Source organism: Scardinius erythrophthalmus (assembly GCF_964197995.2).
Source record: "Scardinius erythrophthalmus genome assembly, chromosome: 12".
In the NCBI taxonomy this organism is placed as follows: Eukaryota; Metazoa; Chordata; class Actinopteri; order Cypriniformes; family Leuciscidae; genus Scardinius; species Scardinius erythrophthalmus.
Genome location: NC_138232.1, coordinates 21,248,359 through 21,261,668, shown reverse-complemented (window position 1 = coordinate 21,261,668; position 13,310 = coordinate 21,248,359). Strand labels below are relative to the sequence as shown.

Sequence of the window (13,310 nt, the reverse complement as noted above, 5' to 3'; positions counted from 1 at the left end):
ATTACATTGTGCAATACATACATTCTGTGTGTGCGTTATTATGGAAAAGATTCCTTTGGGGTTCAATAAAACCATTTCCAGTGTTGTAACCACATTAGAAATCTAATTTAGTAATTGAATAAGAAACCATATACACAAATAAAGTCACTGCCAAAAGCTCTTGAAATACAAGATCTGCTTTTACCCTTTAACCATAATGTGTGGTTCTCATTGTGTATGGTTTCATGTTTCTAATACCATAAGCGCCTGGTGTCTGTCTGTCTGATCAGACATTGTCCTGAGTATGTGAGCATTTACAGCTGCAAAAGTACACACTTGTGTTTAGATGTCTCTCTGTCAATCGCTGTGAAAGAAGTCAGCAGTCTGCTGTGAGTGTGTGTGTACATTTTGTCTGGTCCGGGAGCAAGTCATATTGCCGTTAATCAGTGGGGTTTCAAGGGGGCAAGGCTGACAATATTTGATCTCAGAGTGGAATGCTCAGGTCCCCGTTTTTAACTCTTTCTCTTCCAGGGTTAGAGTCTTTGATTAAATGTGGTCCACTGAAGGTTTACCTCATATGCCATATGAAAACATCAGATCAGTACAGATTGTTCTTGATTTATAGCCACATCAATGGAGGATCTGCTGTGTCACTCAGAAAGGCCCTTTTTTCCCCCTGTACATCATGCAATTTCCCTATATGTAGCATAAACTTAAGTTAAGCTGTCAAATCACAAAAGACAAGCTTGTTTCTCAAGTAAATCTATCCTTGTTTCACTGATTTTTCTTGTTGTTATTTTATTTGGAAAATTAAACAAAATACTCTTTGGCAATAGGATTTTTAGCAGTCTATTCGTATCAAAGGGTTCACCCAATAATACAATTCCCGATGTTCATGTTGTTCGAAATGTTGATTCCAGCTTTTTCAACATTTTAGACAGTGATAACTGACTTTAAATCCAAATCTTTTGAGCACATTTGTGCAACAATGCATTTGCATATGTAAATGCTTCACACTAGGCTTGCCATCAGTGATGCTATTAGTTCTCCCTTATCTTTTAACCAAATTTGTTGCTCAATTTGAATATGAATATGAAGATTGAATGGAATAAGACTTCAATTTTGGACTGTTCTCAGACAAAGCTAATTTACGCCTTTAGAAATCTAGCAAGTCATTTTTGTGGTGTGACAGCCTGTCATTAAAAGTCAATATTATTTCTGCATCTTTCGCATTATTGTTCGAGGATCATAGTCTGCCTCCCTGAAATGATTTGACCATTTTCCTGAGTTTGACACCCCTTTGGCACAGTTACATTGAGGAAATGGGATGTGATGTTTTTCGTGGCAGCTCTCGTCTGTAATGCGTGCTTTTACAACATCAGATGGCCAAACTATTACAACTGAATGATCCTCAAAGATTTAGTCTAGGCACAGAAATCTGACGTCAGAATTTGTGATTCTTGGAACGGTGAACACTTTGGTTCTTTAGACAGTGTTAAAACAAATGGACAGCCTCTGTGCGTTATTTGTTGATTTTAAGCGATGCCTGAGATAGTTTGTGGGGGAAAAAAATCAAAAAGACTGATCAAAAAAGATAGACTGAGTGTGTCTGGCAGAGGACTAGACATAATATATAGCATCTAAGCATCACTCTGCTGATCCATCTCATACTATATGAATCACATTTGATCATATTTTTGAAAAATTGTCAAAAAGTTGTATTAATCAAGATAAAGAAAGCATTTTTTCTTTCTCTCTTTGTCTTGCTGTCTCTATATTTTATTGTTTGCAGCAGATGCATATTTTGTCTCTCAGAAAAAGGACTTTTCCTTCATTAACAGAGACATGTGACCTTTCTCTGCAGATTTCCGCCACAAAAGCCGACCCTAACCTTGGGTTCATGATCCAGACCTGCTTCATATCTTCAGAATCCAATCCTCTCATACCTTCAGACTACATTGTCATAGAGAACATATGTCCCAAGGACGACTCTGTTCTCTATTACCCTCAGCGAAGCGATTTCCCCATCCCTCACGCCCAGATGGACAAAAAACGCTTCAGTTTCACCTACAGATCAAAGTTCAACGTGTCATTGCTCTTCCTGCACTGTGAGATGTCCCTCTGCTCCAGAACTGACAAGGAGATGAACCTGCCAGAGGTAGAAACCATCATCTAACATATCAGTTCTGTTCCAAGATCTAGTGAGCTGCCTTTGTAGGCAGTATTTTAAGGGCGTCACACTGTACATCAGGTGTGTTCATAATGCAAATGCTGTTTAAAAAGTTGGGCAGTGACATTATGCTGCCTTCTAAGATGCACTGTACCTTGTTTTCGTAAACACTAAAGCAGCATCACGTGTATCGTTCACAGCGAAGGCAATATAGTGAAAAAATAAACCCAAGATGGCAGAAGCAAGAGAAATGTTCATTCATTACTGAAAAATATAATTGAAAATAGTGTAATATAATTAAAAACACCCAATAATGCAGTGTACTACTGTATGTGTAGTATGCTTATTTGAGTATTGCTAGCCACATGCTAAAATCAAACTATATTTGAATTAAGTTTGGATGGTTCTATGCATTTTTCGTGTTGATTTGCAGTAAAAAAAAAAATAACACCAATAATCATTATGTATTTATTAGTATTAATAGTAACGCTAAAAGTTGTTGTCTGTACTTGTAATCCTGAAATCAGTTGTAGCCTATCCATTCCTGCTCATTTTACGATATAATTCACTGTAATTCAGTTAAACACATAATGATTTGTTTACATTCAGAGTTATGGATTTTAATAGCTAATATTGCTTTACCATCCTCTGGTTAAGGTTTTTTTTTTTTTTTTTTTTTTTTGGCATGCTGCAGAATTGTTGAAATAAGACAAAGAATCCAAACTGCAAAATGGTTTTGAATTTGCAGTAATTCTTACATTCAAGATAGCAAAATCCTGTAGGAACTGCTATGTAGAACCTTCCAAATGGGTTCCTCATGAAGTTCCATTTCGGTTAGGATGTTGCCTTAGAAGGAAGCTTCCTTTTTTGGCAGTAGGCACTTCTGCAGCTCACTAGGTTTTGGAACACTGCCTTTATCTCATTTATCTTTGCTTTCATCATACACACATTATTCCCTCATTTCTTTGTATTATTTACAAAGATATTTATAGATGACTCTGTGATAACACAGTTCCAATTCTTCAAACTATTTAACTCCAGTACTAATCAATTTAAGCTGATTCATATAAACTGCATGAGTGTTAGCTTTCACACAATCAGATTGAAAATCATTCTATTGCATTATCATTTATAGAATCAAAATTAGCTGCATTGTGTATGCTTGTTTTATTTTAGACTCCACAGGGTTATCTCATTAAGTCAGAGTACAGGAACGCTGATAACTTATTGACCCTAGCACATTTTTTCAGAGTAGTTGCTTTATTATATGGATAACATGAACACACTCTTTAATTCATTTATATAATCTGTTTGACGTTGCTGTCCATCCTAAGAGTTGCTTTTTAATTCATTGCCTTGGCACGGGTCACTCTATGCCAGCTGCTAGCATCAATCCACTCTCTCTGAGTGCGGGATGCATAAATCTCAGGTTACTTCAGTAACCATCCACAGAGGAAAAACATATCTCCAACTTTCACTGTCCTTTTTCAAATTGCCTTCCTCCCTCACTTCTAGTCATAATCATTTTAATCTCCTGCATTTTCAGCCACTCTAATCATCATATTGCACGTTAAGGTTGTTTATGTCTCACCTAACATGATCTTGAAAGTGACTCATTGTTTGGTCGTAGATGTTTACAGTTCAGTTATAATCTGGATGAGGATAAGAGATGTGACGCGTCAAACCGTATAAACTGTGTATGAAATTATATGTGCTTTCTCTTCGAAGAGCGTGTGTTCAGTTTGGCTCAGGCACAATTTCTGCTACGAATGGTATGGTTTTAATGGCTTGAAATATACACTAATCCATGCTTATGAAGAACAAAGTGAAAATGTTAAACAATATGGATGGTCAGATGGGGTCACTGTGAGAGTGTTTCGGGCCAGTTGATAACAAATCAGTAATGTGTTGCAACAAATGTTATTGGTTGCTACACTCTTAGAAAAAAAAAGGTAATGAACATTTAAGGCAGTGGTTCTACCACCTTAAATTAACATTAAAACTGAGCATGTATTTCTAAAAGGCAAAATTCTGCCTCTAGTGTAAAAACAGGAAACATGGTAGTGTTGGAAATGGTCAAATACACGATAACCAAACCAACCTTATCTTTTACGGTCAAAACTGACTGCATCCACACAATCAGTACTATATACAGTAAATAAAGGTGAAGAATAAATATAGACACAGATTGTGCAAAGAGATCAATTTAAGACTCAAACTCACTTCGATACGAAAACATACCCTGTGTGAGTTCTTGTTTTTAATGTTGATAATATATTATATGAGCAAGAATAATTTCCCCCCCGAAAATCAACACGATTGCAAATGTGTTACTGAACTTGTACAACAGTTCAACAAACAAAAAGATAATATTAAGTAGCGTACATTTTAAACGGAGCATTATCAATATTGTTTGCTCTTTTTGCAACCATTGCATCTCCAAGCAACACACAGCGGTGTTTCTTTAGTGAACGAATCTGCGGCTTTGAATGAATCGGGAGAGTCAATGATTCAATGACCAATTCATAAATACAGACATTTGTTTCGTTATTGAATGAATGAATGGCTCGATGACTTACTCATTAAGACGTGACTTGCCACCACCTACGGTCGGTTTTAGTTTAATATTTAAAAATACTGTTACCATAATTTCATATTTCTCTATTGAACTTTTTGAATTAAAACATTATCTCATAACATTATTTATGCCATTGTAATTGCATTAATGCCACCTCTGAGCAACATTAAACAATGTTTAAATACATCTAGATGCAGCTTGTCCACTGCAGTGCAAAGATGGCTTTTGTTGCTAAATATTTCATTTGATTGAAATTACTGATTTAGTTTAATTTATTGCTTTATTCATTACATTAATAATTATATTAATGGAATTTTAAGAATTTGACAAAACATAACAAATACATTTAATATAGGGTTAGAAAAACTTCCCAACTGCTTCAAGGTAGCCTTTAGGGGTAAATAAGATACAAAGGTGTACCTTTTGAAAGGGAAAATAAATGAATGTTGATATATAATATATATTGAATAACATCCTTTTTATACATTCAGAATATCTGTTTTCTTTGTTTGCCAAGCTGCAACAGACCCCAAAATCTGGCCTCTCCTCATAATAAAGGAAGTGCAGTTGTAAGCCTGTTTATTATAATAAGCTCTTTTATCTCATGAGGGAGGTTCATGCTGTTTTTGAGGATTGTGGTGCCCATATGCCAACGATTATAGTTGGATCTCATTCTAACATTTCTGCTTTTTTTTTTTTTTTTTTTTTTTTTAAGTGTATGTTGCCGGATGAAGCCTGCACTCACCTCAGTTTGGAAAACATCCTATTCATGATGATGAACACCAAAACCATCACCAAGCCAATGGTGGTCATCTCTGACAACACACCTGTCACTGTTAAGGTCCCTGAGGAGAAAATTTCACCACATCTAGGTAAAGATCACAAGTCAATACAACATCCAACTTTAGACATTAAAGGTGCACTTTTTTGGAAATTATTATTTGTTTTTTTTTTGCAAACCTCAGTCAAAACAGTAATTTCAGTATTATAGAAGCTGTTTTTGTTTTTGTTTTTTGCTGAATTTAATATCTTAGCCTTAGATATTCTGAAGAACTGAATCTTGCTTTGATTGGCATATATGGAGCATCATGGGAACATTTGTGTCTGAGGTTGTATATGTGTGCCAGTCACTCAGATCACAGGTCAGAGTTCCTGTCTTGCCTCACTTTGTGGCACATTACATCCATCTGGAGTCTTTTAGTATGTGGCATTTGAGTTGAGTATGTATGCATTTGCATGTGTGTGTTTATTATTGTGCTTTCAATGTGGTTTGGTTTTAAAGTGTGTGATTCATTAGAGATGTGGGACAAGGGACTCAAAGATGGATCAGAGGAGAGGAAAAAGACCAGCTTTCCAATTCTGGATAGCATTTGTTTTCACTTAAACATTCTTTAAGGCCTCCTCTTTTTGTACAGAGAGAGAAGGAGATTCAGAGAGTGGGAAAAAGGAGAGAATGAAGATAAGGAAGAAACTTGACCGTGATAAAGAAAGGGGATTTATGCACTATACCTGCAGTCTGCATTTGCCATAGACGGACTGTGTGGTATACAAGAGGACAGCAGGGTGTTGTCTACATTTTTTTACAAAGAAACTTAATTTGACCATGACTGATTTGTTCTGTTCCCTGCATCCTCTTGGCACTATTGCACCTATTGCGGTTGGAGTGAATCAACTTTACTGACTCGCAACTCTAATGAAAATCATTCCGGTTTAATAACACAATGTTGCTGTGCTGCTTGTAGCAAATGGAGCATGCATCTATTAGTCACACTTGATTAGGTAAATGATTGCCACTCCTGAAGAATGTAAGCTGGGATTTTACTGCCACAAGTCAAGTTGTATGTAGGTTTAGTTGTTTCTGAGTGGAAACAAAATAAAAATGATGTTCCAAAGAATGCAAATGACACATACCTGGGTAATGTAGAGTGAATCCAGATTGTATGTGAATTCAGTGTGAATCCAGTGTGGGGTCACTCTTGATGAACAAGCTTGTTTGTGTTGCCAATGTCAGGTTTATTCTCTCTGGTGTGAATTAAGTAAACTCAGATATGCCATAAAAGTAATGAAAACAGGCTTTTCGTCTCATTTTGAACACAAAGATACTCTTGTACAGACATGGCAGAAAAGCAAAAAGGCTTTCAAAAAGGCTCAAAGCGCCGCTCTGGACAGGATCCCAAAATGTTTGGCTTAATCTACAAATCAAAGAGGGCAGTTTATGGGAGTGCCATGCTTGAGAAAAACATGGCAGAACAAAACATTGCCATCCGAAAAAAGATTCATGATCAGAAAACATCAATACTTCCCTACCTTTTTTGGTCTAAAGCAGAGGTACAACCTCACATTGAATTGTTGTGAATGTTTTTATTTTAATTTGGTGTGCTGAAAATCACACAGTTGCTGACTTATTACTGAAAGAAAAATACTGTAAATGACTGTAATTGACTCCGAACACTTACAACTTTACTAGGGGATGCATGACAAATGAAAACAATGTGTTTTAAAATAATCTCTAAATATCAAACATGTATGATATCCTCCAACTGGACAGATTCATAATCTGAAGCTCTGCCCATCATAAACCATGCGATTTTCAGCAAAATCTGTCAACTCGAACTGCCCAAACTCTGCAGGGCGGTTCTGACTTCCTACCTTGTGTTTCAAATGTATAAGTTGGCTGAGAGTTTAGAGAGGCTGGGTACTCATGGTAGGTCTGTCTTCAAAGATTTATGTTTTGCTTAACTTATTTCATTATGAATAAATGGGATTTTGACTTTTTACTGTGCTCTTTACTGCTGAATCAGGCAAGCACATCATCTTGTTGAAGTTTGTCCAATGCGTGTCCAAAAAATACACACAAAAGTATTGTTCTTGTGTTCATACTTCCTTTGAGAAACCCAGCTAGCCCTAAAAAGGGCGAAGTAAAGAACAGCGCAAATATGTTCTGACACCCGGGAGGAGATCTTGGGCGGTGGTGACTACATACAATGTTGTCCAAGTCATTAGGGCTAGTTAATTTACTTCCCTCCGAGATACTTACAGGGTTTGTGGGTGGAGTAGCTCAGACAAACCTATGGCAATGGCGGAGCAAACCACATCCCTTGCTCAGAGCTGACATAGCTTCTCCCAGGAATCCTCTAATCGTACAAGCTTTTGTTCTCTGTTCCGTTTCGCTTATGAAAGCCATAAATACAGTACATTGTGAGATTTTATTTTATTATTAATTTTCTATAGTTCACCCAGAAATGAAGATTCTGTCATCATTTACATAGATGAATTTCTGTATTCTGTGGAACACAAAAGAAGATATTATGATAGTCAATGGAGTCCAAACAACATTGGACCTCATTAAATTTTTTTCAAAAAAAATTAATCATTGCATTTCCCATTGCATGGGAAAAAATACATTTATCAAACATATGCTACCAATAAGTAAGTATGCTTCTTTTAAAAAAAAAAGAAATTAATACTTCATATTCAGATTAATACTTTATTCAGAAAGAATGTATTTTTAAATTATTTTGCTTAAAGGTGACCAATAAATACATTTATTATGTTACAAAAGATTTCTATTGTAAAGTTCTTTTGAACTTTCTATTCATCAAAGAAGCAGCACAACTGTTTTAATGCTGAAAGTTAAGCTTTACCATCACAAGAATAAATAGCTTTGTAATATATTAACACCGAAAATAGTTAAATTCTAATATTTCACAATATTACTGTTCTTGGCTTTTTCTTTTCTTTTCTTCTTCTTTTGTAATCAAATAAATGCAGCTTTGGTGAGCACAAGAGATATATCTCACCGACTGCAAACTTTTGAACTTTAGTGTTTTATTTTGTTTACTATTTCTCTACCCTTTGCTTAGGCCTCAAAACATGTACATAGACAGAAGTGTTGATGACAAGCTTTATATTTTTGAGTTGCCCTGCACAGATATGATATAGGGGTTGGTTCTGGTGGTGATTTGGGGTAAAGGGTAAAAGCCTGAGGTGGGAGCTGTAACATAGCACTCGCTCTTGTTTTAACAGAGCGCTCCAGTGATAGTCTGTCATCAGTTTGTCAGAGGGGATGAAAATCTGAAGGTGCTCTCTCTGAGAATAGCCTCTATTGTGCTTGGGATTTTGGCGCTAGACCAGATGGGCTATGAAGCTGGTGGCCACACAGGGTCTATTGTGCTGTGTGATCAGTGATCATTAGAGCTAATTAGAGCTCTGAAAGTCATTCGGCCTGTGGCGCGAGTCCAAGGAAACTCTCAGATGCTTGGCTTGTTCTCGGATGCCATTGCAAATCCTATACCAAGCATGTGCTCTTACTTTATATGTGGTCACCAAACATTTGCACCACATATCATGTAAACATCATGAACTGCATCATGTACAGAATCCTGAGTTAAAATACAGACATTAGAAGTGAAATGTTTATGGTTAAAAAAAGCAACTGTGATAGCCATAAATACACTGTAAAGAATACATAGCAATTTTTCAGGTATTATAAGATATTTGTGCTTGTATACTTTAACTTATAATCATGTTTCATCAAGTAATATAATGTTAATATACCAAGCTACCAAAGGCAACTTTTACCTCAGCTTTTAAAATGTACTGATAACAACCATATGGCCACATAATGAAGTCTCAGTTTACAAATGTAATAATGGTTCCCTGAGAAGGGGAACGAGACACTCCATCTTGGAACGATGAAATAGGGAATGCCATCAGTGTGACCGGTGTCTGAAGCACATGTATACATACGAAAATTTTATTGTTGAACAACAGTCCATGGCGTCACTACCGGAGCGCCTGCCCGTATAAGAGGGTGCCGTCATCAACTCTTTTTTTCTTTTTCTTTTTTCTTTTTTTTCTGAAGGAGACGGGCAGGTAAATCCGAGGCATGGTAATGAGACACAGTGTCCCCTTTTCACAGAATGTTCTCTTTCGAAGTGGAACTCAACACTGCATCTTGGATTGATGCTATGGGGAACAAATACCCACTCGGCCATGTTGAGGGAATGCCTGCCTCATTGGCTGTGCCTGTGTTTTCATTTTAGAATAACTATTCACCCTCCTCACTACATAGAACTCTATGCTCTAGGAAGCCCAGGGAGCTTCAGCTCTACTACCTACCTAAGACTAGTGAAGTCCGAGACTAAGGAGAAAATCGCAGCCCCTGGTCCAAGTCTTTAGGCAGATCTGGCTGTTACTCTTGCAACACCGGCATGGTGTGCAAGGAACCACTGGCCTGACCTGCTGCCATATACGCCCTGCCGCTCTAAACGCAAGGTAGTCCTCAATGCAAGGCAGGGTCAGAGCAGGGAGATTAGGTACTGACAGGAATCACTCGTCATAAGTGATACAAGCAACTTTGTGTCTCTCGCGCCCCCAAACCAGATCTAGTCTAGTCCAGGCATGGGCTATTACCTCCAGAAAATCCTTGAATGCAGAGCTGGCAGGCTGAGTGAGCTCACTATGTGCAATATCCCCACCCTCATCAACCACATCGGCTACATATGTATATGTTTGACTAAATGTTTATGTTTGACAAAAAATAATAATAATAATAATTGTCTGTCATTTTACAGTGCTATCCATGTTTCTGCAGCATATGTCTGAATGCATGAAAAAGTGGAGTGAAAAAGTTTCTTTGAAAAATAAATATCAGTAATTGGATTGGTTTACTCAGATTCCTTACATTTTCCAAATTGATGCACTCCAAATTGCGATGTACCAAATATTTACCAATCTGTACTGTGACCCTGACCACAGAGTGAAAAATCTGATCTGTTACATGCTTACCAGACATACTTTAATCTATATTTTGACTTCTTTCTCACAGACATCATATATGTGTTGGACACCCCGACTGTGGTGGGCATCGCTTTTGCTGCCTTTGTGATCGGAGCCCTTCTGACTGGAGCTCTCTGGTTCATCTACTCGCATACAGGTGAGAAAATATCCCTGCATATTCACATCAGAACACCCTTGAACACATTTGACCCTTGTTCTCATTCCCTGCCTCACGCTAATTAGTATTGACTCTTGAGAGAGTTATGCATCATGTCATTTATCATATTGTCAAAATAAGCAAGGAAACATGCTCATTTTTGATTGTCGGAAGGGCTTGCCAGTTCTGTTAACAGCAATATATTAACAATAGCATATTGACTCCCAGCCCGTAAATATATCCCGTTCGTCAGCAGAAGCGCATCTGTCTTTTCCGTTCTTTCAAGCATTGGGGGGGACTGCTGGATGGTCGGCAGTATTTTGGGTACAATAGCCCAAAAGGGACTGGAATTCCCCCTATCCACGAGGGTGTCTCCAGGCCTCACAGGAAAATACATATACAATCCTCCAGCTGAATGCCAAGATTCACTCCACCCCTCCTCCCTGCATTGCCCTGTTGTCGCCAGGCCGACGACCTCTGTTGACCCTTCAGAGGAAGCGCATGCTCTTTCTTAGCCCCCATTTCCACCCATTTGCATTCACCCTTAGTCTGGCCTCTGGTTTATGCCCTCAGTGCCGTTGACTTGCTACCGTTTTATGGCACACATTTGAAGGGATTCTCATTCTGAACACTGTTCCAGAATCTGTAGCTGTGTAGGCCAGTGAGTATCAGTATGTAGACTGAGGATCAAAGCCATTCTGGATTTGAGCTATTTCTTTTTTGGATAGGTGTATCTTGGATATATCAGTGTCTTGACATAAAAGGAGTCATGTTTAGCTTTTATTAGCTTTCATTTTTATTCTAGAGTTTGTTCAAAAACATAAATCAGGATAATTTTTATTAATATTGCCTGTGGTATTCAGTTGGGATGACATTATCCAGCTGTGTTCCTGCTCATTGTTATTGTTACGTGAGACTGAAGAGTTTAGATCAGGTAACCCCAGAGACCGAGTTTGTTGTTATTTGCCAGGTTATGCTTGCACCTTAGATCAGGATGACTTTTTATGTGTTACTGGTAAGACACAGTGTTTTATTTGACTACCCTCTAAGTTAATTTAAGGTCAAACTGTGACTTTTTTTTGCCAGAAACAGGTGTAAAATGTAAAAAAATAAATAAAAAAAGTTTAGTTTTGGCGTACTAAGCTCTGATCATTCCAGCCATGTGTTTCTCATAATGACATTGATTACTTTAACCACAATATTGTAAAGTATTTAATCATATTACTAAAATAGCCCTGCATGGAATGTTAACCCCAAGTGCTTTTCATGTTTGGAACAGCCTAAATTATTGACTCAGAGCTTCTTGGGAAAAAAATGCTAAACGACGAAAAATATCGAAACACTGTGGTGCTTTCTTAACTGTGAAGTGTTGGAAAATGCCAAATAGAGGCTTTGGTGAAATTAAAGGCAAAATCCTCCCTTTCTTTCTCTGTCAGTTAGATCCACAGAATTATTATTATTATTATTATTTTTTTTTTTGTATGATACTTTGGTTCTCAAAAAATAACAAATAATATAATGTATAGTGTAGTGTATTAGTGCATAGCTGAGGTTTCAATACTTTTTGATGCCAATAACCCCTAATTTGTCTATTGTTCTAAAGAAAACATGTTGTTTGAAAAATCAGCCAAAAAGTGATTAAAATATTATTGATTTATATTATTGATATAATTAATTTGATTAATTAACAGCATATTTCTTCTACTCCCTAGAATACAGCTAAATGCATATATATATATATATATATATATATATATATATATATATATATATATATATATATATTAGTTATTATAGTATTTATTACTTTTTTTTTCAAAATATTTTATTTTTTATTTTTACAAATAAAAAATACATTTAATTTAATCTTATATTGTTTTGTCATTGTTATTGTTTAGATTTAATTTATTTTTATTTCAGTTTTAGTTTCAGTACTTTTAATACTTTACAGTTCTTGTAAAAAATAATTTAATTTTTATATTTTATTTCAGCTTAATTTCAGTCAACTAAAATGATTTAGATAAATTTTAGTTGTAATTTTTTTTACTTATAACAACACAATAATAACACTGTACTTTCACACTAAAAGAGTGATGTGTATAATGATTATGAGTACATAATTGTTCCATACGTTAGGGATGCTTACTATTTTAGGGAAAGCTATGTGTGGAATGTTGCGTGGGTCTGTTAAAAAACAGCTCCTGTAATCCTGTCACCATCCCTGTCGTAGATCACACTGATAGGTTAAGGACGTTGCCCCTGTGCGCACAGAGTGGGAGTTACACAACGAAATGACACGGTCGAGTGGAAGAGGTCAACAAGCTGCCATCAAACTCTTTCTCACACATACAACAAAATGCATCCGTGTTCGGAGTACTGTTTCATTGAACTAAAACCAACATGTTAATCTTTGTGCTGTCACTGTGTATGTTCGCAAGATGAGTGTCCGTAAAAGCGAGATGCACGGAGGCAGATAAGCGAGAGCCTAGTACACTGCACTGTATGAGGAAATAGGCTGTTTTTAGCTGGAGCTCTTGGCAGCACATCTCTGGCACATATTAGCAGCAGAGGGGCCTAAAACAGGGAAGCAGAGACACGTCCAGTTGAGCTGAGAAGAGAAGCACACACATACGTAAACACACTCA

At 36.8% G+C, this 13,310-nt stretch overlaps 1 protein-coding gene across 1 annotated transcript in view; it reads left to right on the top strand.

The window, feature by feature from the left end:
- The window catches only part of tgfbr3 (transforming growth factor, beta receptor III), a 143,239-nt gene that overhangs the window by 123,816 nt on the left and 6,113 nt on the right, over positions 1-13,310 (top strand). Inside the window, exons 13-15 of the mRNA XM_081381738.1 lie at positions 1,844-2,137; positions 5,443-5,599; positions 10,558-10,665. Coding sequence (XP_081237864.1) covers positions 1,844-2,137; positions 5,443-5,599; positions 10,558-10,665 — 559 coding nt within the window. The remainder of the gene's footprint in view (positions 1-1,843; positions 2,138-5,442; positions 5,600-10,557; positions 10,666-13,310) is intronic.